At 51.1% G+C, this 24,521-nt stretch overlaps 7 protein-coding genes across 7 annotated transcripts; 3 read left to right on the top strand and 4 right to left on the bottom strand.

Annotated features, from left to right (window-relative positions):
* Positions 1-1,012: 1,012 nt before the first annotated feature.
* On the top strand, positions 1,013-3,946 carry PV10_02622 (uncharacterized protein; the record flags this gene model as incomplete). The annotated part of the gene is made up of 7 exons (XM_016366957.1): positions 1,013-1,082; positions 1,174-1,400; positions 1,654-1,762; positions 2,634-2,927; positions 2,987-3,069; positions 3,137-3,510; positions 3,565-3,946. The coding sequence occupies 7 exons, from the start codon at positions 1,013-1,015 to the stop codon at positions 3,944-3,946; spliced, it is 1,539 nt and encodes a 512-aa protein (XP_016226475.1).
* Positions 3,947-4,018: 72 nt separating this feature from the next.
* PV10_02621 (uncharacterized protein) lies at positions 4,019-6,351 on the bottom strand (the record flags this gene model as incomplete). Its single annotated transcript, XM_016366956.1, has 2 exons — positions 4,019-6,101; positions 6,158-6,351. The coding sequence occupies 2 exons, from the start codon at positions 6,349-6,351 to the stop codon at positions 4,019-4,021; spliced, it is 2,277 nt and encodes a 758-aa protein (XP_016226474.1).
* Positions 6,352-11,763: 5,412 nt separating this feature from the next.
* Positions 11,764-14,764, top strand: PV10_02620 (uncharacterized protein; the record flags this gene model as incomplete). Its single annotated transcript, XM_016366955.1, has 1 exon — positions 11,764-14,764. One exon carries the CDS (start codon positions 11,764-11,766, stop codon positions 14,638-14,640), a length of 2,877 nt encoding a protein of 958 aa, XP_016226473.1. The 3' UTR covers positions 14,641-14,764.
* Positions 14,759-19,204, bottom strand: PV10_02619 (NAD(P)(+) transhydrogenase (AB-specific), alpha subunit). Its single transcript, XM_016366954.1, has 6 exons — positions 18,628-19,204; positions 16,507-18,546; positions 16,283-16,453; positions 15,978-16,232; positions 15,283-15,927; positions 14,759-15,171 (listed from the first exon to the last, which is right to left on the bottom strand). The coding sequence occupies exons 1-6, from the start codon at positions 18,698-18,700 to the stop codon at positions 15,047-15,049; spliced, it is 3,309 nt and encodes a 1,102-aa protein (XP_016226472.1). The 5' UTR covers positions 18,701-19,204; the 3' UTR covers positions 14,759-15,046.
* An 868-nt stretch (positions 19,205-20,072) lies between these two features.
* Positions 20,073-20,970, bottom strand: PV10_02618 (uncharacterized protein). Its single transcript, XM_016366953.1, has one exon. The coding sequence runs from the start codon at positions 20,818-20,820 to the stop codon at positions 20,227-20,229; it is 594 nt and encodes a 197-aa protein (XP_016226471.1). The 5' UTR covers positions 20,821-20,970; the 3' UTR covers positions 20,073-20,226.
* A 67-nt stretch (positions 20,971-21,037) lies between these two features.
* Positions 21,038-24,298, bottom strand: PV10_02616 (uncharacterized protein). Its single transcript, XM_016366951.1, has one exon. It carries the CDS (start codon positions 24,084-24,086, stop codon positions 22,611-22,613), a length of 1,476 nt encoding a protein of 491 aa, XP_016226469.1. The 5' UTR covers positions 24,087-24,298; the 3' UTR covers positions 21,038-22,610.
* PV10_02617 (uncharacterized protein) lies at positions 21,150-22,696 on the top strand. The gene is made up of 3 exons (XM_016366952.1): positions 21,150-21,839; positions 21,890-22,357; positions 22,407-22,696. Exons 1-3 carry the CDS (start codon positions 21,514-21,516, stop codon positions 22,561-22,563), a joined length of 951 nt encoding a protein of 316 aa, XP_016226470.1. The 5' UTR covers positions 21,150-21,513; the 3' UTR covers positions 22,564-22,696.
* Positions 24,299-24,521: the final 223 nt, after the last annotated feature.

Genomic DNA, 24,521 nt, shown 5'->3' with positions numbered 1-24,521 from the left:
TAATAAGATTAGTTTATGATATACGAGGTTCTTGACAGACGCATCTTGAGGTTTTTTTCGAGTTTTTGATTGTCGTTGGGGAAGAGGAGGCAGGAGCAACTCTCCGGAATGGAAAAACTCTTCCACCGAACACAATTTGGTTACGCCGTTGGAATTGATAACATGAGATGAAATCCACACGCATGGATTAATACTATATCTCTCTTCTCTTCTTCTGGCTATCATTTTATTGATTACACAAATGTTTGATGAATGGTACATGGCCATCATGACCCCAAAGGTTTGCCATCTTCCCCTGTGAGACCTCGTTGATCCCACGTGACTTTCCCGCCTCCTACCTACCAACCTGATACCAGACATCGACCATCTCTCCAGTAACACCACTCCATCTCGGTCTCAACCATTGATTGAACGTACTCGTATCCTCTGCTGCCTGGACACTTTATGTAGCCAGGAACCGACACCACTCTATCACCCTCCTCGCCCTCAACCCGTGCTGTGATATACTTACACCATACTTCCACCAACAGCTCAAATCTTGAATTTTAGTCCACCAACCCATCCATGCCCAGCAACCAACGTGACTTCGCGTCCAGTTCGTGAGACCAGTGACATCGCTTTACATGCACTCATTCAACATTTTTACCGTCTCATCGCGTGATTTGCTCTTTGATGTTTTTGAGACGTGCCGCGCCAGGCAGCAATGGGGATTCAGCCAATCAGGATCGAAGAAGTGTTTGGGGGGCATGCCCAAACCTTGTGAACCAAACTTCAATACGAGCTTCAGACTGGGAAGTACGTTGATGGAGGAGGTCGTGGAGGGATTTCCATTGAGGTGAGGGGTCGATGAGGGAAGTGAAAGACGTATTTATATGTCGTTCGACCTCTGGTTGACCGAGGGGGGATATCATCTTTCAAATTTCTTCATCCCATTCGCACCGTTCACATCTCTCGAGGCATTCATTACATAGCAAAGCCCACAAATCCCACTCACCAACAGACTCCAAGTATCATGGACTGGACCCCTCCGAAAGACGGTACACCATGTTGGATCAACGTATTGGCACAGGATGTCAAGCGAGGTACATATCACACATCACATACTACCCTCAATCAACCAAACCACTCCCCTTTATCTTTTATACTAACTCCTTCCCTTCCCTTCCCCCCTAGCCAAAACCTTCTACTCCCAAATCTTCAACTGGAGTTTCACACGCACCGAAACGGTTGAAGGCAAAAAACTCGACGAAAATGAAATCGCCATGTTCGAAGTCCCTGGTCAACCATGTCCAGGTGGTGGAATTACCCGAGTCGACCCAAATGAGTGGAATTCGACAGAGGGGAAGAAGAAGGGCGTAGTGTTGTATCTATATGTTTCGGATATTTATGCGTATGAACAGGTGAGTGAGTGAGTTCATTAGGAAGAGTACCGGTGCTTGGGTGCTTTTTTTATTACTATCTGTTGTTGGCTCTGGTTCTGGTTCTGCTATGACCCTCTCTCCCTTCCTCATCTCATTCATCATGCCAAGGTTGTCTAGAATCTCGGATCCCTTGATCCCTGGACCCTGAGAGGTCTGAGCATCTGAACATCCAACCTGTGTTGTACTGTCTGTACACAGTCACTTTGCTCATGCTAACCCTCATTTACCCCAGAAAATCGTCGCTGCTGGTGGAAAAAAGACCTCCGAGATTGAACCAGAAGGTTCGTCGGCCTTGATGCAGCTTTTTGAAGATACAGAGGGAAATGCTTTGGGGATTTATAGTATGAAAGGTACTTGTACTAAGTAGGTAGTTGAGGGGTCACTTGGGAAGAAGAAGGCGTTTTGTGAGGTTGGCTAGGTTGACTTTGGGGGATTGATTGTCTGGCTGTCAGTCTTTTCTGTCCCTTTGTCTACAACTGCTGCAGCTACAACTGCAGCAATAGCAACCGTGGTAATAATACCCTCTGTATGTAGGTAGTTATCAACAAATGAATAACATCGCATCGCATCGCAACCTCTACCCCAGACACATCCATCCAGGAAAAGCCAAACCATGACAGTTCCTTTCCTTGGCCAGATTGGTCGTCCGTCCCTGTATCATGCCTGTCACATCTTGTGGAGAGATCTCGAAGCGACGCACAGGCCACCATTTAGTCCTGGCTATCTATCCAAGGGAAATAGTTCTAGCCGCTAGCGAACAACCACGACAGGTTAACCAAAACAGCCTGGATGCAACGGCCAGGCTACGTCCCTGCACATCAGCTCCATCTCGTACATGCATACACCGACACCATCCACGAGACGAATCAATGGCATTGGTGAGGCAGATTCAAGGATATGGTTGATGGTTGACGGGTCGATCATCTACTCCGTAGGGATAGATGCATTGAATCTGCCAGAAGACCGAGCACCATGTGAAGATCCCTTTTCTTAGACCATTCTCGACTCTTGAATAGATGGTTTGCCAATGCTTAGGTACGCAACAACATGTCCATGTCTGTAAGTCGTTGCGCGAGACGCGAGACGAGGCCATGAGAGGTGAGGTGAGGTGGACGTTCATCATCGAGACTTGCCCACCGTGCACGCGTATCGATTCTTTCGATTCTTTGGCCTTCAGCTCCGCTTCAAGGGTTGAAACTTGACATCGTTCAGCTGATATCAGCGTCGGTCGGCTCTTTAAACACATCATCTCCGATATAATATATCATCAGGCTGAGATCAGGTTTGCATCAGTGATTCGGCATCAGCAGCGTGTGCGAAGTGACACCATGGATCTGCCTGACTCGATGATTGTCGTCGGTACCGTGATCACGTCGATATCTCTGCTCTGCGTCCTTCTCAGGTTCTACACCCGCAGTGTCATCGTCAAGCGATTCTGGACGGAGGACATCTTGATTGGAATTGTCGAGGTGCTTGCAATCGGATGGCTTGTCACTACCTCACTTGGTATGTGGTCTTGTTTCGCTGTTTCGATTCGATGGCACAAGCTAACCTTTTGATTCTAGGTTACAAGCAAGGCTATGGTCGGCATCTCCAGGAAATATTAGACAGGCCGAACGGAGATGAGATACTCATCCGTACTGACCAGGTATGAATTGCATAGCCTGCCAAAACCCGGCACGCTCGTCTCAGTTGACTAATACCTCCCGCAACAGCTTACATTCATTTGTGCCCTCCTTTATCCCTGGGCGATGAATTTGCTCAAAATCTCATGTCTCTTGCAGACGTTGAAATTCTTCCTCGACAGGACATACCGCTTCCTAATCTGGTGTTTCATCTGCATCATTTCAATCCTTCCCGTGGTTTATACCTGCTATTGGCTATCAATGTGCCGGCCTATAGCATCATTCTGGGATCCCAACATTCACGGTCGATGTCTTGTTTGGTCTCCTTGGTGGTATGTAGGAGCCGCTACAAACTTGTTAACAGATGTCATCATCTGCCTGTTGCCATTTCCAATGCTTTGGCGACTGGGGTTACCTAGACCCCAGAAGTATGCTCTGATAGCAATTTTCTCCTTGGGAGGAGTGTAAGACATTCGACAATCTTCTGGGAGCCTTCGTGACGAGCTGACTGTTTGCAGAGTATGTGTCTTTTCAGCTGTCCGCATACCATATGTGGTCCGGTTCTTAAATAGTAATGATCGAAACCATGCTGCGGCCATGATGATTTTAGCAGCGACCCTAGAGATTAACATTGGTATAGCCTGCTCTTGCTTACCCACTCTCCGCCCTGTGGCCATGTTGGCGTTCCCAAAGCTTTTCGGTCCAGAGGACTCTCGTCGAGGTCCACCTGTCCGTCCACGGAATATGAGTTTTATCACCTCATTTGACGGCACAACGACGACTGTGTCGGGGGACACTGATGCGAGCGACAACACCATGGGTCATAAGAGTGCCCGGACCAAGGCACCATTTACCCTGCACAACTCAGAATATAGACAATCTGCGACAGATCCGGTTTAATTTTGACATTTGAAAGCAAGGATTTATTCTTGCCGTCTGGGAATTGTTCAAATCAAGACAAGGCAAACACATTCAGCCTGCTTCGTCGTGCAGGAGAGCCGCCAGAATTGCCGCGAACCTTCTTGCAATCTCCCAATGCCCGATCCGACGCAACAAATCGGTCAAACCACACAACGCAGCGTTGATCTCGGTGGCGCTAGGGCGGCCATGTTTGTAACCATTCGCTTGGAACAACAGGGCGGCTGGGTTGACACCGACGATCTTGAATTCTGGAAAATCAAGACTCTCGGGGACAATTGCCTGCTGGCCGCCAACTTCAGTACCGAAGCGGGTGTAGCAGAACCATGCAATTCCGGCTCGAAAAATGGCCCTGGGAACATGAATGGCGGGCTCAAAGCCGAGGGGAAGATTCTCTAGCTTTTTCTGAATGATGGTACCGTGTATGACACATCTTTGAGCATCGACCGAATTGGCCCATGCCGTTACGAGCACCTGGTCCTCGGTCGAAAGCGTACCACCCTCACGGCCAATGGCTCTTTCCAAAAGATCAAAGTCAGCACAAATCGACATATAAGCAAGATGCCACAATATGGTCATGTCCATGGAATCCGATCCCCAAGGTGGAGCTGTCTGAAGGAATCGTGAATGGAATGTTGTGAGAAGACCAGAGATTTCTTGTTTCCTCGAAGGCGGAGGGTGTGCACTGATTTGATGTTCCACAATGTTGACACAAATTCCTTGGAGGACGGTATAAGGGGTAAACGAGCTATTACTAGGGATTGATAACATATCAAAGGGGAGGTTTGCGTCAACAGACACCAACGGTGTTCCAGGGAGGATGAAATTGCTTGGGTCATTGAGATATGCCATGCGCCATTCCTCAGCCTTGGCGGCCATGAAAGTAGCTTGTGAAGCAGCAGCTGGTAACTGCCTGGAATTGTGGCGTAGGAAGGGTTCGTGGTGGAAGATATTAGCCAGCTCAGCATCGTGTACATGCACACTAAGGGCTATGCGGATGAGCTCTTCGTTTTTTGCCCAATGCCTCCACTGTGTCTCGAGATCATCACCAGTAAGCGAGAGATCGAGGTCCCTCATCCTTTTGGCTTTGAAGGATCCAAGGCGACGAGCCCAGGAGATGAGAGTGCCATTAAATGTGTCGACAATTGCGAGGTGCTTAGGCTCACCAGAAAGGAGGCCAAAAGTTTGTCCAATGATTGCGGTCTGAATCAGGGATATTTTCTCATCTCTGCCTCGATTGATCAGCCGGTCCCAATTTGCCAAAACTGCCTTGTGAAGCCGCTCGAAGATCTGAACACCTTGCCTGATCGCATTGACGGAGCCCGTAAAAAGACTGCCCACTGAGCATATCGATAGAAGCACCATCGAGTTTGATTTCGAAGGTCGGAAGGTGGGTGCGTGTATCACGGGAAAGCAGGGATGGAATTTGCTAAAGTAGGAGCGGACACAAAGATTGAGAAAGTCGGCCGATGGCAAAGTTGACTCGTGTGGCGGACGGATTTGCAGACTTTGATGCAGAGTCTGACGATAGGAATCGTCGACTTCAACTTGTGTTTCTGGAGGTGTTGCTGGACCCGAGGGTGGAATCTCATCCTGGGGGTTGAGCCCTGGAGTGTACCACAAGTGCTTCATATTAGGGGCGGATTTGTAGGTTCCACTGGGACTGTTGGTTACATAAGGACTTTCTGTCCAGTTGGGCTTGAGCTCAGCCATAGTGTTGATTAGAGGAGTGTCCAGAAGACCCGCATGAAAGTCACCATCAGCCAGCCACGCAGGATACTCGGCCTCGAAGTCGAAGTTGAAGATGTCGAATGGGGCGTCAAAAGGTGTCTGGAAATTGGAAGCCACTGAGTCGTATGTTGGGGCAGGTTTGGACGAGCCATTTTCTGGCAGGATCATATCGACAGGGTCGGTGTGACCTGAAGGGTTTATCGAGTCGTGGCGAATGGCATCGTAGATGCTGCCTCGATCTTGAGTCAAGGGTGAGTTGGAAGGGTCATTGGAAGCCGTGTCAGACGCGCGTTGAAGACCTTCGTGCAGGCTCGATGCTTGTGAGGAATGGAAGGTGGCATTGGGCCCTAGTCCAGCTTTAGACTGATCGCCTGTGTGATCTTTCTGATGGCGAAGTAAGGTATCACTGTTGACGTTGGCTTGATCAGGATTTGGTCGAGGTTTAACGTGTTGGATACTCACTGTCTGCCATAGTTCTTACCGCATATCTCGCACTGAAAAGGCTTCTCTTTGGTGTGTGATCTGACATGCCTTTCGAGGTGATCTGTCTTTGCGAACGCCCGTCCACAGATGTCGCATTGACGGATCTTGCTTTTTCTTCTCCCCCGACCGGATGGCCTGGGAACGGCGTCAGCGGCAAGGCCTGTCTTGGGCATCATGCCACTGTAATGGATAAAACTTGCTCGAGGCGTTGGGGCAGCTCTGCGACATGCTATCCTGACGCTTGACGTCGAGGATGCAAGTGGCTAGCTCGGTCCATGTGGGAGACGAAGTCGCGAAGAAGCTCGAGTGCCGAGTGAATGGACTTGGGAGGCGGAGTTGGGGGACCCAAAGAGTCCCTCAGGGAAGTTGGCACGTGAGGAATTGATGAGCCAACTGGGCCCATGATTGGACAATTGGAAGTCTTATGCTAGGTAACCCCGCATGAACGAATACTTTAGGCAGGAGCGACCCCAGAGAGCATATTGCCCCATCTCAAGGCCGAGGTGCCCCAGAGGTTGCCACCGCAGGCTACGGGGGCAATCTTTGCGCCGGGAAAATTCCTATCATCAGCGCATCTAACATATGTGGTGCAATTCGAAACATTCATCATCCTGTACGGATGGCGTTCCTGCATACCTTAGGTATCAAAAGAATTGCCGAGCTCGTGGTCGAGGTGGAAGGGAAGAGCCGCCTTTGTGGCAGTTGCGGCCATGGAGGTCGGCCGGAGGTCCCACGGTGGGACGTAAAGAAATACATGTTCATGTCCCACATCCATCACTCTGTCTCCTACTGCCGTGATGAGCGTCAAGTCCTCTAATCCCCACTTCCCCAGGTTCTGGCGGGAGCTTGCACCGAGGAATCAACGCGTCGGGAGGGGATGCAAGAAAATGGGCAATTTAATCTGCCTGGTCTCCTCGCAGCTGGGACTTTTGGACCGGCCACGCGTGCCTAGCAACTGAGAATCTCTCATTTGCATCCGACTAACGGCGATCGAAGGACAGACCCTAGGAGACCTCCAGCCTTGCCAACATGTCGCGTCAAGACGTTGACCATGGAGAGCAGACCGGGGTGATCATTTGTGGCGGAGGCCCGACGGGGGCAATGCTCTCAGCGCTCTTGGGATCTATGGGCGTTGATAACGTGGTGCTGGAAAGAGAGTTGGATATTACCACAGACCCCAGAGGCATCGCCTTGGACGAGGACGGAATTCGCATTCTCCAGTCCATCGGAGTGTACGACCAAATTTACACTAAAATCGGTTCTTGTACGTGCGCAATGATGGTCACAGGTGAGCTGAACTGATGGTGTCTTAGGCATGTGGATATTCAATTTCGTGACAGGGCGAACCCCAAACCTGTTCAAGAAGCCTCTCGTTGGCATGAATTATGCCACGACCGAGGGAGGAACCGGCCATGTCGGATTTATCGCTCATAAGCAGCCAGCCATGGAGAAGGCCATTCGCGATCGAATAGAAACCCTATCGAACTGCGATTTTCGTTCAGGTTGTACTGTCCTCGGCGTTCACGAGACATCCGAATCAGTCTCGGTCGAGTACCAGACCTCTTCCGGCGAACGGCGAAGTCTCAAGGCACCGTTTCTAGTAGGCTGCGACGGAAAGACGGGCTATGTGCGGAAGAAGTACCTGGAAGACAAAGGCATTACCATGGAACGATGTGAAGGGTAAGCAACGTCAACGTCACACTGGCCTGAGGATGGGGTGGATACTTACATATCGTCAGCTCAAACTATGAGGAAACTTGGGTAGCATTGAATTGGCACATAACGCTACCCACGGAGAAAACGCACCCAAACTTCCCACTCTGGCGACTCGGATATACTCCCCTTGATGTCTACGATGCTTTCTTTCCCAAGGAGTTCCGATTCATTTGCAACCCCGACAGACCTTCTGTATGTGGCCGATTTGGACTTCCGTCAGATCGATTGTGGAGGTTTGAATTTGTGGTACAAAAGGGAGAGGACGGACAACGAATGGCAACCTACGAAGAGACGAGTAAAATCATCTTCCCGTATTTAACTCACCCTGGGAGTCGCTATGGGCTGGACCATCCAGTCCGGTTTCCGGAAGATTGTGTTAGGACCTTGAGATCACGGCCATTTTCATTCGTGGCACGAAGCTGCAACAAATGGTCGCTAGGAAGGGTGGTCCTGGCTGGTGATGCGGCTCACGTATTTCCACCATTTGGTAGGTTGAGGAAATTTACGACCATGGCATGACTGACATAAAAACAGGTGGACAAGGGATCGCATCTGGCTTTCGCGATGCTTCAGCACTTGCCTGGCGACTGGCCCTTTTGCATCGCCGTCCCGATGCCGACCACGAAAAGATATTGACTGCGTGGTATACTGAACGCAAACAACAGCTGGAGAGATCATTAGCTGCAACATTGAGAAATGGTGAATACGTGACTGAGTCCGATCCAATAAAGGTCTTCATTCGAGAGTGGGTTATGTGGGCGATGCAATTAGTACCGAGTTGGAAACGGGAAATGGAGCTGGGCTCTCGAGCAGATGGCATGATTAGATACCGGGGAGCAGGGCTCCCGTTTCTGCCTCAGGAGCAAGGAGGACTGAATATACCACAAGTGTATGCGTTCGACTTGAGGGGCAAGAAGGTAATTTTCACCGATGACCTGATATTCTCGGCTGGAAAGAAAGGCCTGTTCCAGCTGTTATTGTTGCCGGACACGGCGGATGAACTGCGGTCATTGTTGAAGGAAACAGAGGACGTGGACGAGAAGTCTCAGGGATTTGTCAAAGCCAGCGAAACGACAGTCGTGATCCAGACCACAAATCCGCAATGTGCATTGGACGTGGCTGATACGAGATACAAGGGTTTGGCGGTAGCTCGACTGGCCACAGGTGAGGAGTTTGCTGCGGATGAAGCTTTGTGCAGAGATCGACCTGAGCCTGTGGGCTATGACGAATGGCGGCTGAGGAGAGAAGTTGGGGGCAAGAAGATGGTGATTGTGCGGCCAGATAGGTTCACCTATGCAGCATGCAACACGGGGGAAGAGCTGGGTCGGGCGGTAAGGAGGATTGCGAGCCTGTTGAGCGTTGAGGGTGGCCTATAGTTGATGGTGGTTCAATCTTTTGCATTGTCAAGGATATTGGGCTGGGGTGTAAGAGGTTACACGAGTCTGGGAAAAGGCATGTTAGCATGATCATCGAGCATACAGTACCACTTCCTCCAGTTGTGTCCTCAGGCTGAGCCTGGAATGCAGGGTCTTCACGAGTGACAGGCTGGCTGTTCAGGTCGAGAACAAGCAGCAGCCTGATTGTCCGTCGTCCGTAATCGTGATTCTGAATTTCCATGCATCATGTGCCTCAAGAAGGTTGACAACTTGCAAATCAGGCAGGAGCACTCCAGTCGGCTTGGCACTGTTGCTCTTTCCTTTGCGATTGTATTTTTGTTTTCCACGCCACGTGTTTCCCCAAGGAATGGACATCGTGACAGAGTCTGGGCAGATCGACGACAACAGCATGCAGGGTAGTCCCTTGCATCTCCTTTTAAGTGATGAGGCTAGTCAGTCCAGGCTCGTATATGGGATTCGATCACCACTCATAGGCGGTAACAATAAACGTTGAGCCAAGCCTCAGCTGAAAGAGACTCGCATACGACAGATCCCTCCATTCACCCCCACCACTTTGGGTCCAATGAACTCTGATCGAAACGGGAACCCTGTCAAAATTAGAAGCTTTCGTTGCTGGGCCTCCGTGTCGAGAGGTGTCGTTCAACTCATGGGATTTTGTCATGGTTCCATGCATGGGCCTGATAAGAGCCATGGTGAGCAATCGGAATTGAAGGATGGTTACAATTCCTCTTGGTCAGCATCGCTCACTCGACCCACTTGGCTCTATTCCTACGCTGGCTGATCATACACAAGGCTCTGGTGACCACTAAAATAAAACATTGCCTCTGTATTTGCCTTTAAATGTGGCAAAGCCCAAAGAAAACGACGGGGCCTGCCTTGGTATCGAGACCTCACCGTCCAAAAAATGGACTTATAGCATGATATCGGACGATCCAGCGAAAATACTTGGATATGGCACACCTCCTTAGCCTCCCCTTCGAGATTCGCGCACAGATATGGTCATACATTGTACAGCCGTTGAGAATATACCCCTGCGAATGTGCCTTGAAAAATGAACAATGTACTGCCCATCGGCTCGGCCCATGCTGTCACAATACCTCGACCTACCAACACTGCGATAATCGAGTCCTTCGAGTCAACCGCCAGGTCTATCGAGAAGTACTACCAATTGTGCAACGGGCGGAGAAGCGGCGGATATTCGTTTTGTGCAACAACCTCTGCCTAGACAACTTCTTCAAGCGTTTGATCAGGACAGACTGGAAGTGGGCAAAGCATTTGCGGGTGGATCTCTTTGTGGGGATAGGTACATTGGGTCAGGACGATTGGTTTTTGACACAGAATCAGAGGTGGGCGAGGCGATATGTGGCCGGAGTGTTGGAAAGGTACCATGAGGGAAGAAAGGTTGTTGTGGTGCCCGATACTGTTGTCAATGAGGATAAAAAGGGACGAAGAACGTTAACGGTGGATATCTACCTTGACTGACACAGGCTCTATGCTTCTTGGTCATTGCCGTGATGTGGGTGCATTTTTGGGCGTTGGTTGGAGATCTTCTTGCAGGGGAATGGTGCCTCGGCCATGGTCAAGGAGCTGGAAGACAAACATGCTTATAATGACCCCAAGGGAGAGACTTAGTGCCTAAAGCTTGGGTCCAGGCGCCGTTATTGTCACGTGGGGTACCTAATACTATGCCCATGGAGCCCAAGGAGCCCCGTGCCCTCTCAGCCTTGTGGGTTTTTATCCCCTAACTTAGGCCCTTGGCTACTTTAAGTATCTGAGCCTCCAACAACCTCCACGATTTACTGAAATAAACTGTGTTTTCTACATTGACCTACCTAACCTCCGTACATTGTGTCTTATGCCACCGGAGTTTTGAGATGCCCTCCAAAGGGAGACACTGAGCCTAGGTAGACGCGATGGCTCTGAACTCAGTCATGCTCCGATCAGAAGGTGCGAGGTTGGCAGATGAAGAGGAAGGCGAGCCACCACACGTCGCGTCACCGTCGCTCCTGCCAACCTCAGAAGATTCCTCAGAATTTGGTCACAACTTCACGCGAATCAATCTCGTTACTATCGTCTGTCTCTGTCTCTCTTTCACACCTGCTTCAGGAATACGTGAAGCAAAATGTCTTCACATTTGTTGCCCTTTCACGTATTACCCCTTTGTCTTTTCACTCAAAGCCTTAATACCAACACCTTCACCACCTTCTCAAACACAACAAAGGTGATATATGGCATGATTAACCACCACTGGAGGCACTCCGTCCTTACAACCAAAGGCGAGTCTAAGTTAAAAGTTTCACGCGTCACGGCACCGCCTCCCAGGCGTCACCTCACCCGCATGCCTCAAATCAGACATGAAATACAAATGTGATTGACATCTTCGTGATTCTTTATCCCTTCTCCCAACCTCCTTTACCCTGAAGCCTGCTATCTCTCATCACAGATAAGTCCCAAACATCCACAACAGCCAACATGAACTTGACCTGGAGCCTCCTGCTTCCCCTCGCTCTGGTCACACGTCTTGTCGCCAGCCCAGACAGCCAGTGGGCTTCTCAGAGCAACGATGAACCCCATCATGTTGAGAAATACGCGTCAGAATCCACGACTCTGGAGTCAGCCTCTTATCCTCAATCTTTTAGTCCTCATACCGCCTCTCCGCCCTCAGTCTTGACCTACTCAGATGGTGCTGAATCTCAGCCGACTCAATCTTCAGAAGCGTCCACATTAACATCCGCGCACAGTTCCAACCAAGAGTCGACCGCTGTACCGGTGCCTCCAAACCAGTCTGCCTTTAGCTCAGAAATCATCTCATCAGTCATTTCGGTCCACGACTCCTCTGAACAAACTTCGACAGGCACTGATAAATCTATCGACAATCGTCCATCAATCTCTGCCCCGACCAACACCAATGACTCTCCCGCGTCCTCTGGTGACACTCAAGATCCTGCGACTCTTTCAGCTCCAGCGAGTGCCAGATCCATGACAACTTTGAGCACAGATCATACTGATACCAGTACCGCGTCCTTGACTACAAGAGTGACGGAAAATCCCGAACACAGTCTCACGAGCCAAGATATTGTTGCTTCCCAATCATTCAACGGGACGTCTTCTACTGAGGCTGACTCGGAGCTCTTATTGTCTGGCACCTCCACCACTATCGAGTCCGTTTCTTCCCTTACCAGCACCATCACTTCCAACTCGGTCATCTCAGTCACAGTACTTCTGACAACCTTCAGAACTGTCGTTTCTCTATCGAATGGGACTGCTCTCGCTCCTCTTACTACTACGACATTCGAAAGCCCTGACAGCATGATTGACAGCTCAGCGACTCTAATGTCTAGTCAAAACACCCTTTCATCCACTTGGCCGTTTGCTGGGTCACCGGTGACTTGTGATTTTGGACTGAGTCCAAGCTGTACTTATCCGTCCTCGTCCATCCCTTCCACCGCCGCCAGCACATCTTGGTGCTTGTGTCCCTACTGTTATCTGGCAATGCCTCTTTGCGACTCGGGCCCTAAACCGTCAGACAATGACTGCCCACCTGGCTGGCTCTGTACTATTTCGAATGTTTCCCAAACGACCAAGAGTGTGGAGCTTGAAGTTCCTAACGGTGTCGCCTGGATAACAACTGAACTGGATACATGGTCGCAGGTTTGGGCCACAATAACCCAGACAAACAATACGAAGGAAACAACCAGTGTTGAATGGACTGCCTCCATAAGTACCTCAACCAAATCAGACAATGACGGTGGCATCACTTTGTACCCCTTTCGAGTCTGGGACTGTGTTGGACCCCTATGTGGCGATCACGGCCGGGATTGGTTCGGCTTCGTCAAGGATTGCTTCTTGAGTTTATTCTGCGATACTCACTCCGGCGGCGGAGGAAGTAGCGGCAATGGGGGCTGGTCTCCACCACCTTTTCCAATGCCTCCCCCCATCGCACCACCCCCCTTCGCTGCAGAAACGGCTGCGACGATCGTCAAACCCACACCTGAAGAAAACAAAACTCAGAGTGAGACGACTTCTTCTCCACACAGTTCCACAGCATCTTTCTCTTCAAGCTTGTCGAGCTCCTGTAGCGAGACGGAAACTGGAACGTCGTGTGACATCGCCTGCTCTACCCTCACGGAATCATCAACGAGTTTCGAATCATGCTCAACTACCTGCTCCTCTTTTACGCGTTGTTCCGCGACCAACACGGCTACGACCTCGACATTCGGAGAAGCATGTACTCTGACTCCTTGGTGGAAAGATGCCAACTTGTCGACACAACTGGTATCCCTGCTCACTACATTCCCCGATTTCGACAGCAATGATACCTTCGCTGAATCGTCAGTGTCGATGGGAGCGTGCTCTGACGCAGCATGCGTTCTGTCACAGGGGTTCACTTCGGAAACCCTTACCCTTTCTCCGCTGACAGCAAACCCTCAGACTACTTCTGAACACACTGAAACCATATCGAGCAGTATTTCAGTGGCTTCTTCTGCTCCGGTCACATCCCATATCCCATCTCCGGCGCCTACGACGACTTCAACCCAGGTCCCTTCCACAACCTCGACAAAGCGCTTGACACTCTCCACCAGTACGCGGGATGGGAAGCCGATGACCATCACCAGCTCGTCTAGGTCTTTCAGTGAGGTCCAGTTCTGGACTTGTGATGGCTGGTCAGTCTCAGGCAGCTCTAGCTGCACCGAAAGCTTCCATCCAGCATCGACTGGAATCACCGTTCCTCCGCTAGTCGAACTGAGATCAGCATGTGGCCAGTATAGCGCTCCAATCTCCCTGACCGAACCCGCAAAAGCGAACCAACACGACTGTGCGACCCCAGTGAAAGCGGCCGCCACTTCAACTGTTGCACACAACTGGGATGCCGGGCTAGCGTTCCAGCCGTTTCGCGACCCGAAAGCTTTGATCGCCGAGTTTTGCAACATGCTCGAGACCTTCGAACTTGTGATTGTCCCTCGCGAGCCAGGTCAAGATAAGGAGTCTCAAGGCGAATGTCACAACTTCTATGTCGAGCCGACTGCCGAGGCTTTGGCATTGTATAATTATCGAGTCACAGTTGGAGTGATGTTTGATTACAATGGATGCAAGGGGCCTGACGACAAGCACAAGGAGGGGATCGACTTTTCCAAGTATGGGAGTAAGAAGTGTCGGGACAATTTCAAGGATCTTTTGGTGGACAAGTGCAAGTTCTCGGATCAGTTTGTCAAGGACGGCACCAACATGGGTCCGAATAAGTGGATTGGTGGCATGGCTTGGAAGGACTGCATGCGCTGGACGGTCATTGCTCCAGATGAGAAGTTTGCCGCACCAGATACTTTACCTGGCTTGAAGGTGCCGGAGTGAAATTGTCCTGGAGATGAACGTGGCAAGGGTGTTGTTAGTAGAATGGTGATGGTCGACGTGCTAGGCAACTAAGTAGACCTAGATGAGATGACAGGAAATCGGATGATAGAGTCTGGAACTTCAGGACAACGAACAACCCTAAGTGTAGTTGGCTTGATTTGTTTAGATTGAATTGAGTAACCCAGAAATATCTATTTCTCTCGGTTTATATGTCGATCTATATGCTTGTAGGACTGCAACCCTCTCCAAAGGGATCAGCAACACGAGCGAGATATCAGTAGAGCTGTGACGGGATCGATGATCAAAGACCAACAGGTCTCAAGAGACGGCCGAAAACGCCATCTTTGATGCCAATACTCACAGCTGCCACCCTTGCGACAGCTCGTTCTCCAATCATGTCAAACAGCTAGACGTGGAATTTGGCGCGATACTTTGTATCGAGAGCTGCCTTGAGTGCGTCCGTGGTGGTCTTGGCGTCGCCGAACAACATCTTGGTACCGGGCATGTAGAACATGGGATTGGGCACATCGGCTGTGAAGGTTCGTCATGTTAGAATGGATTGCATCAAGGGTTGGGGGGAAGAACAAGACGGTAGATTCGTGTCAAAGACACATCTCAAGGAAAAAGGATTAAGGGACTCACCATATCCACTGCTCATTCCTCGCTTCATGACAACAACCTGTTTGCTCTTCCAGGCATGTAGCACAGGCATGCCGGCAATAGGACTGCCGGGTTCCATGGCGATAGGGTTGACTGTATCGTTGGCGCCAATGACGAGTGTCAGATCCGTCTCCGGGAAGTCGTCATTGATCTCATCCATCTCCAGGACAATGTCGTACGGAACGTTAGCCTCGGCGAGGAGCACGTTGCACTGTCCTGGCATGCGACCAGCCACCGGATGAATAGCAAATCGAACGTTGACACCCTTAGATCTCAACAAGGCCGTGATTTCCGAGATAGCATATTGTGCTTTGGCTACAGCCATGCCGTAGCCCACGACGATGATGACGTTCTCAGCGTCGACGAGTGCATCCACTGTTTCCTCAACCGTCGTTTTCGTCACCGTGCCTTTGACCTCTTCACCGGGTGCTTGAGCGGCGGGTGCGATGCCGCCGAATATGACATTAGTCAATGAACGATTCATGGCAACACACATGATGTATGAAAGAATGGAACCGCTGACGCCGATCAATGATCCAACTGTTAAGAGTAGGGGGTTATCCAGCATGAAACCTTCGGCGACTAAAGCAAAGCCCGAGTATGCATTGAGAACGGTAATGACGACAGCTGCAAGTTGTTAGCAGGGAAGTGAAAGAGATGGAGGGAGGGAGACAGACGCATATCCGCGCCGCCAATCGCAGCCGTGGTCGTATAACCCTTGATGAAACTCAAGACTGTGTTGGCAGACAGTGCGGCTGCTGCAATGACAGGTGCGCCAGGTGCCATGGTCACGAAGGCCGCCATAGTGCCTGCGTTGGCAGCAAGAAGACCCGAGTTGATAACGTGACGACCAGGTAAGATGGTGGGACGTGAAGACATTTTACCGGCGAGCTTCATAAATGCGACAATACTGCCGGTGAATGTGATACCACCTAGATTTGGTTAGCCGGGCCCAATATCCTGAGGTTGACAATTCTCTCACCGATTAGAACACCGAGATATGCGGTGACCATATGGAGGGAATCCAAATTATCAACGTGTCCGAGAACGCTGCCAATGCTCGTGAGGACTGCAGCCAGGCCGACAACGGAATGTAGGGCTGCCACAGTCTGAGGGAGCTCGGTTGGGGTAATTCGTCGACCTATCAAGGCACCTGCGAGAGATGTTAGTGATCGCTAAGACACGAGGTTCGGAAGTGAGACTTGCCAACCACGGCGCCGATTGTGGCAATGCCTCCAAACTGTGCGAGAACTTCTGTTGAGAAACCAACCGCTGCTAGCGATGCAACAATGCCAGACATGACACCCAAAATGCCAAGAAGATTGCCGGAACGTGCAGTGGCTTGAGATGCAAGGCCTGAGATTGAGCCTATACACAGCAAACTACTCACAAGATAGCCCGCTTGCACCAAGCCACCCATACCTGTGGTGGCGGCAGCGATGAAGCCACCACCAAACAAGACGCCCGGGATGGCGTAGAGCCATGGATATTCGGGAGGATCAGTTGCGCGTTTGAACATATCCAACATTCTCTTGGTGATAACAAAACCTCCAGAGATGTTGACAAAGGCGAGGAGGACCGAGAGCGCACCGAGCGTCTGAGGGATGGTTTCTGGCAAGTAGCCGCCGCCCATGACGAAGAAGCCGCCGACACCAACAATGCCGGAAATGGCATTGGTGACGCTCATGAGGGGAGAATGAAGTGCTGGAATGACACCCCAGACGGAGCGGTATCCAATAAGACCGGCCAGACCAGCAGTAAACATGTTGGACATGAGCAGCGGGGAGGTGAACTTGCCCAGGGCCAGCATGGCGCCCATGGCTCCAGTCACAGTGGCTACCTCACGGGTCTTGTTCTGCCATGGGGTCAACTCGACCGGTTTGGCTACTTCGTGATGCTGTTGCTGTTGGGTCGGGGGTGGGGGCGCAGGACGAGGGGCTGGGGGCACGATCTCTCCATCACGGGTGACAATGGAACCTCTGACCACCTCATCTTCGAAATCAATTCCAAAGGAGTTTTCCTTGGGAGCCATAGAAAGGAGGAACTTGGTGATGTTGTTGGAGTAGAGGCTGGAAGCTTGAGTAGGAAGGCGGGAGGGGAAATCCGTGTATCCAAGAACTGTGACATGGTTGTGAACGATCATTTGTCCAGGAACGGTGACCTCGCAATTACCTCCACCCTCGGAAGCCAGATCGACAATGACTGAGCCTGGTTTCATAGCGCTGACCATTTTTTCCGTGATGAGCTTAGGTGAGGGTTTGCCTGGAATCTGAGCCGTGGTGATGACAATGTCGACATCCTTGCATTGTTCCATGAACAGTTTCATCTCGGCTTCAATAAATTCTTTTGACATTTCCTTTCCGTAGCCACCAGCACCGGAGCCATCTTCCTGGATCGAGACCTCGAGGAAATCCGCACCGAGGGATTGAACTTGCTCGCGAGCGGCGGATCGAGTATCGAAGCCGCGGACAATAGCACCTAATCGTTTGGCGGTGGTGATGGCACTGAGACCAGCGACGCCAGCGCCGATGACGAGGACTTTGGATGGCGGGATCTTTCCTGCTGCGGTGACTTGTCCTGTGAGAAATCGGCCGAAATGGTTGGAGGCTTCCAGAACAGCTTTGTAACCGGCAATATTTGCCATGGAGCTCAGAACATCGAAGGCTTGGGCACGGGAAATTCTGGGGATCATATCCATGGCAAAACTGGTGACGCCCTGATTAGCAAGGGCGTTGACGAGTTTCTCATTCTGGCGAGGCTGGATCATAGACATCAGAATGGTACCGCGGGGAATTGCTTCAACCTCGGATTCGATGGTTGGGGGTCGAATCTTGAGGAGGATATTACTCTCCGACCACAAGGTGGCGCGATCAACGACGGTGGCGCCGACATGGGTGTAAACCTCATCAGCATACTCGGCATTGACGCCAGCACCACGTTCGACCAGGACGCGCTTGAAACCCTTCTTCAAGAGAAGAGGGACATTCTGGGGGGCAACAGCGACACGCTTCTCACCAGGATGGGTCTCGGCTGGAATACCAATGGTGAGCTCCGAATAAGGAGTGACTTTGACCGGTGGCACATCTGATTTGAAACGCGACCATGATGGGCAAGGTTGGTTGACGAAGCGTGGTTGAGGTTTTGTGCTTAGGGCAAAAGGACCACGAGAAAACGAGTGCACGTGTCTGGACGCATTTTTGGGTCGAAGCGCGCCAGGATAGCGGGCGGCACTAGTGAGACAGGGTACTGTGGTAGCTGGTCAGAGGAGATGTCGATGTCGAGCTGGAGAGGCTGTGACAGGCATAGATTGACAATGCAATGACTTACCAGGAGCGAGAAGAGCGAAGCAGGCTTTGGCTGATAATTTACCCGATAGGCTGGTGGACGAGGCTTGAGGCATTGTGTGAGACGCGTGTGGAGGTTGATCTCACCGCCCACGAGAATCGGAACTGGAGCTGCAGATAGCCGCAATGACCTGCATATCAGGGCTGAAAGGCTGGATGATGACCTAACTTTATCCTGGTGCAGGCTCAGTGCATGATTCGACGTGAGCAGGACGTGGCCAGCAGGGAGGTAGGGTCAGCCACGAGTCTGGGTGACGGCGAAGGGAAGCAATGAGATGAAGAACAGGAGAGGGGAGAGGTAGAGAGGAGAAGCCAAGAGCCGGAGGAGGTGGACAGGAAAGCTGTCGGTCCGGCTGGCAGGTGAGAGCCTGAATGCAACGTTGCCCAAGGAATTCAACGAGGGTCGGTGGTGCGGATGAACTCGGACGAGGTGTAGGCGAAGGTGGGAGATGGAATGAGAGGATGGAGAGTTGCAAAGAGGACAAGAAACGAGAGAAGCTCGTTTGGGTGCGGGACCGAGTGAAAGAATCGATTGAAACTGGAGAGAACGAAAGGTGACGACGCCACGAGACAAGAAGAAGTAGAGATCCAACAGACAGACAGACAGACTACTGGCCAGGCTACCTAAGGTACTCACTACTGTCTGCAGCCTACTACAGATTCTACAGACGAGTCATAATAGACACCAGATCACTGCTCCAACAAGCGCCTTGCCTTGTCTGTGTTTAATTGAACATTGAACGAGGCCGATTCGGAGGTTGATGCGTGACTGGCAAATTGGCAAATTGACTCAGAATGTGTTAGGGTTTCTCGTGGGTTGGTTTTGGAAGCCAAGCGTCCACGAGGGCACAAGGGCAGAGTGGGCAGGAGTGGCAGGCACGATCCAAGGACTAACGAACCATTAATCGTTATTACCGAGGAAAGAGCAACTCACTCTCTCGGACTTCAAACCACCTTCATGGTCAGTGGTTGGTTTGGACAGCACATCATGACATATCTTTGGAGTTCCTGTGATGCACCACCCCGGACATAATCCTTGTTTATGATTTGTTCTTGTCCAAACCCCTCGGGGTTCAAGCGTGGGGTTGGAGCCTGATACCCTGAACGATGATACCTAGTCAAGTCTTGACACTGTGTGGTAAGTAACATCGGCAGTCGACACGGCCGAGGGGCCCGTGTCTGGAACTGGAAGAAGCAGGTTTGGCAGGCATGGCAGGCACTGGCCGACTGGACAGGCAGGTGCTGCGGGGTCTGAAATGCGGAGGTTCCTTCCCTCGGGTGTTGTTCCAAAGGAACAAACTCTCAAACTCTCATCATCACGTGGGAACGCCTCGCGTCGTTCGAGAACGAGCTTGTGCTGATCAGTGAACAACTCTTCCAGGTTAGACATACACATTGTCATGATCATATTCATATTCAATCGGAACTCGATGGGTTTGCTGTCCATCAGGGAGTAGTCTCGATTCCGTCGAGAACCAAGACTGGCCATCTCTACCTAGGTAGCTATCAGAGGACAAACACAGTGCTCGAGACAGTACCCAACGCCACGTGATATCTATCTTAACACAGTCTGAACCATTAATCAATCCCCTTGTTCCAATTCATGATCCATTGCAGCAATAGGTTCCAAGAACCCTCGAAACGTCGTCTTGACAATCCTCCACTCTTTATCCAAATCCTCAGCATCAGGCTGCCCGTCCAACATTTCCCTCCTTTCCATCTCCGTCCTCTTCTCTCCTATCTCGTCCTCCTCCACGATATCCAAAGTCCATCTCATACCATATCCCAATCGATTCCGTATCTCATAGACCGCAACTCCACGATGCAACAACATGACATTCCGCCACGGCGCACGAGCCAACATGTCATCCAATATCTGTCTCGCCGTCTCGGTTTTATTCTCATTGCTTCCTGTAGGTAATTTCCAAAACGGATGGGGCTGATTATGTTCTGCCGATGACCCGCATCGCTCAAAGTGTTTGCAGAGCGCCACTGCTCCTGCACTCATGCGTGTCTTTGGCCGTGGAGGGTCGTTGAATGTCTCGCGCAGTATCGACTCACTTGGAGGGAGAAGGAAGATGGTGCCTTTCGTCTTGACAAACCCACCTTGTCGGTACGTCTGCTCTGCTATTCCAGGGTTGTCTGTCGACCAGGGGATTTGCAGAGACTCGTACATATCGAAGTTGTAGCCGAGATCTGCGTGGTAGCAGAAAGGCGCATAACCATACTCAGCTTGAAGATCTCGCAGTGCTCTCCTAGTTCATATTTGCATCGTGTTTCGACAGTCCAGGCCTTGATGCTGGCCAAGTCTACCACAATGTGATGGCCAATATCAGCCTGGAGTGCTACCTATCTAGTGTAGAGTCACTGGACACAAAATTATGACTGTGTCCGTTGTAGAATCACATGGCCAACTTCGGATTTATGTCTTGCCGACTCCGGCCCCGCATCCATCAATGCATAATACTCTCCATATAACCGACAACCAAAGCTTCAACATCCTTCTCATTACCTATTATCTAAATGAATCACTCTGTTTCTATGATGTCTTGCCTTAACCCACCCTCGCCTCGCATCTATTCTCCCGGTGCTTGTTTCCAACCGGCTGGACCAACACCGCGTATTCGTGGCACATGTTTACTTCTCAGAGCCAAATGTTGACAAATCATTCAAAGCTCCGAGGCAGGAGGTGAGATCCGACCTAGCTGACCTTCGACTGTCCCTTCAATCTCATTCGGCACACGACCGGGATGGGGTAGTCCATACAAAGTCCTCGACTTGAAGGCCGGACATTATAAACAATGAGCCCATGAATGCCTCCGAATACGTTGTCTTCCTCTCTTCATCTAGTAGATGACATTGTGTCGCCATGCTTGCTGATCCAGTAAAAGTCCAAATTCCCAAGTCTTACGAGACACTTCCTGTTAAGCATGTCAAGGTGTCGCATTATCCAGAGGGCACGTCCGAACCCACTCCGGTCATTGTCGTTACCCTGAACAGGCCCAAGCAGGGCAACGCCTTTACCAATCAAATGATGACCGACTTCGAACTCATTTATCCCATGTTCGATCTTGATGAAAGAGTCAAGGTAATTGTCATTACTGGCGCCGGCAAGTTCTTCTGTGCGGGTGCAGACCTCGATATCGGCTTTCCCAGTGATGGCGATAGAGAAAGGATAGTCGATCACCGTGATAGGTAGGCGTTGTGCTCCCCATCATCTTTGTCTCCTTCTGACCTTCCTCCAGTGGCGGTAGACTCAACCTCGCCATATATCGCTGCAGAAAACCCACCATCGTCGCTCTCAATGGGTCCGCGGTCGGGCTGGGGATGACTCTCGGTCTCTCAGCTGCCATTCGAATTGCTCATGCTTCTTCCAAGTATGGTTTTGTCTTCGCTCGTAGAGGCATCACCATGGAGTCCAATTCGTCTTTCTTCTTGCCGCGCTTAATTGGGCACTCTAATGCCCTCTATCTCTTGACCACCGGAGACGTCTATCGAGGGGACTCTAAGCATTTCGGCAGTCTGTTCCAAGAAGTCATAGCTGATCAGCCGGGTGTTCTGAAGCGAGCATTAGAGCTTGCCACAAACATTGCCGAAAAGACCAGTGTACTCGCGGGCTTCATGAACCGCGAGCTCATGTGGAGAGGGAAGCCGACCGTCGAGGAGACCCATCTACTCGACAGCGCCGTCTTGTATCACATGTTCGCCAATAAGTATGTTCCTATGCTCCCCAATCCAAGTCCCTGAACTGACTTTCGACAGGGATTGCAAGGAAGGGGTCAAGAGCTTCTTGGAAAAGCGCGAGCCTAACTTCACCGCAACCCTCGAGGAGGATGGTCCTCCCATTTATCCTTGGTTCTCCGAGGTTGACACGGGCTCTCGACCACGTCGGGATCGCGGCAGTAAAGCGAAATTATGATCATGAGCGTTCAGTGATGATCTCTATCTCGTCATTCGAGATGCCGTTCATAGTTTGGGCCTGGATGTCTGTCGACGCCAATTGCTCAATGCCTCTGCTTCCCTCGTCATGGCCTTCTTTTGCATAGTTTCCATTGCAGCGACGACATCCTCGTCGTTGAGTTTGCAGAGATCTTCCATAGGTGTCTCCTTCCCTTGAGTATGGTTCGAAAATGCCTCGATCCACATCGCTCGACTGGACCTTGGACTGTTGCCGCGAACCACGTCCGCGCAGAAATTGGCCCACCTCTGGTAGCAGTCAACGCCACGAATTGAGGTTGCGAATATCATGGCAAAGCAGTGAGGCATGCCTTCGTAGCCCACCAAATCCACCACTGCCCCACCCTCATGTAATCGGCGTGCGAGAACAACAATTTCGTCCTCGAGAGCTTCGTTGCCGAGACAGATGAAGACTGGTGGGGCCCCCTCCCACATTCCAGGGGTTGCCGCCACAGGAGAGACCAGAGGGTGCATCAGGATGGAGGCATTACAGAAAACATCTGCACGAGGTGGTGAGGACGGCCATAATTCATCAGGGAGCGGTTCATGCTGTGAAGCTCCGTTATCACTAGGTGGATCGAGGTAGTCGAGATGGGCGTTGTTGACGATGGAGGGCAGAGAGCGACAGATATCTACCCATGGCGAATTGAGTGCCAGTCCTGCAGGGATGTCGAGAGATACGTCACGGCCATGGTACCTGATAGTGTTAATTCCTACCCTCCTCAGTGTGAGTATCAGTAATAGCAAGGCAGTTGCAAGATTTGCTCCAGCAGAATCTCCAGCAAAAACGATTTGTTTGGCTGGAACTGGAGCATGTACGAGGCCTGGTGGAGGCGACAGTAAAGACATATAAGCGATCAAGGCATCCATCAACTGCGCTGGGAAGGCATTTTGGGGTGCAAGGCGATATCGAACGGAGTAGACACGACCGCCAGTCTGTTTTGCCAGACGGCCCGTATTATCACGTACGGTGGAGGGATCCATCAGGAAGTAGGCGCCGCCATGGAAATACAGGATGGTCACATCTGACGAGACCTCTCCCATGAGCCGAGTGTACTGGTCATGTTCGGAAGTGGCCAGCCTCGGCTCTGATGGAGGAACTCCTTTTCTGTAACCCGTCCACTCAGCTTCGACAGTGCCTATCTCGGGGGTGGTATATGTTTCGGTGCCATTTCCCAGCTCTTTGATCACCCTCTCGATGGCATCTATCGTGTCCCTCTCCGCGCTTGGTGGTGGTGGGACGGAGACCTTGGAAATCCATATCGGACCTTTGATTCCCCTGTCTCTTGTAGTGGTTCTTTGTAGAAACTTCATTGGTCTGCGGATACCCATGATCGACCGCAGAGTGACGACAGCAACTTCAATAGTCAATGTTTGCTTAGAAGAGTTTTTGGACAGACGGAGTGCATTCAATAGTGCAGTCTTCAGGATCATTGGCAGGCGCGGAAACAGGAGCCTCACCAAGGCTCTTGGTGATGGCTCCATGTTGAGCGAGGATCGAGCTAGTTGCGGACGGAAATCAGGAGGTTAGGTAATGGCACGAGATTGACAAACGTGGTCACCAGCAACTCTCGTCGCCGCGACCACTGGAAGCATTTGGGGCGGTGGACAAGGCGTACGACTTGAAAGTTGTTTGTGCACGTGAATGATAATTGAAGGAGAGGAGGCAAGTGCGAACGGAATGGTACGTCATGACTTGGCGACAAAGTACCTCCCCAGGTGAACAAGTTAGGTACCGAGGTATAGGTACCTAGGTAACCCATCTGCGGCCGTCGGGCTGCCTTACCAGCAGGAGAATTTTGGGGGTTTCCAGACTACGGTACGGAACAATAATAGAAGTTACAATTGATGGGATCGGCTTGAAGTGTTGCATATGCACAAGCATGATAGGACGTCCAAAGTTTTGGGACCCTCAATAAT

Source organism: Exophiala mesophila, assembly GCF_000836275.1.
Source record: "Exophiala mesophila strain CBS 40295 unplaced genomic scaffold supercont1.2, whole genome shotgun sequence".
Taxonomy (NCBI): Eukaryota; Fungi; Ascomycota; class Eurotiomycetes; order Chaetothyriales; family Herpotrichiellaceae; genus Exophiala; species Exophiala mesophila.
Note: the sequence above shows the minus strand (reverse complement) of the source record. Positions and strands in the feature narration are given on the sequence as shown.

Coding starts and splice junctions, on each gene's coding strand:
- PV10_02618 (XM_016366953.1), bottom strand. CDS start 20,820: ATGTACGAGTCTCTGCAAATCCCCTGGTCGACAGACAACCCTGGAATA.
- PV10_02616 (XM_016366951.1), bottom strand. CDS start 24,086: ATGGAGCCATCACCAAGAGCCTTGGTGAGGCTCCTGTTTCCGCGCCTG.
- PV10_02617 (XM_016366952.1), top strand. CDS start 21,514: ATGCTTGCTGATCCAGTAAAAGTCCAAATTCCCAAGTCTTACGAGACA. Junction 21,840..21,889: donor ATAGTCGATCACCGTGATAG/GTAGGCGTTGTG, acceptor ACCTTCCTCCAG/TGGCGGTAGACTCAACCTCG. Junction 22,358..22,406: donor TATCACATGTTCGCCAATAA/GTATGTTCCTAT, acceptor GACTTTCGACAG/GGATTGCAAGGAAGGGGTCA.
- PV10_02619 (XM_016366954.1), bottom strand. CDS start 18,700: ATGCCTCAAGCCTCGTCCACCAGCCTATCGGGTAAATTATCAGCCAAA. Junction 18,547..18,627: donor CTTCGCTCTTCTCGCTCCTG/GTAAGTCATTGC, acceptor CAGCTACCACAG/TACCCTGTCTCACTAGTGCC. Junction 16,233..16,282: donor ATATCTCGGTGTTCTAATCG/GTGAGAGAATTG, acceptor AACCAAATCTAG/GTGGTATCACATTCACCGGC.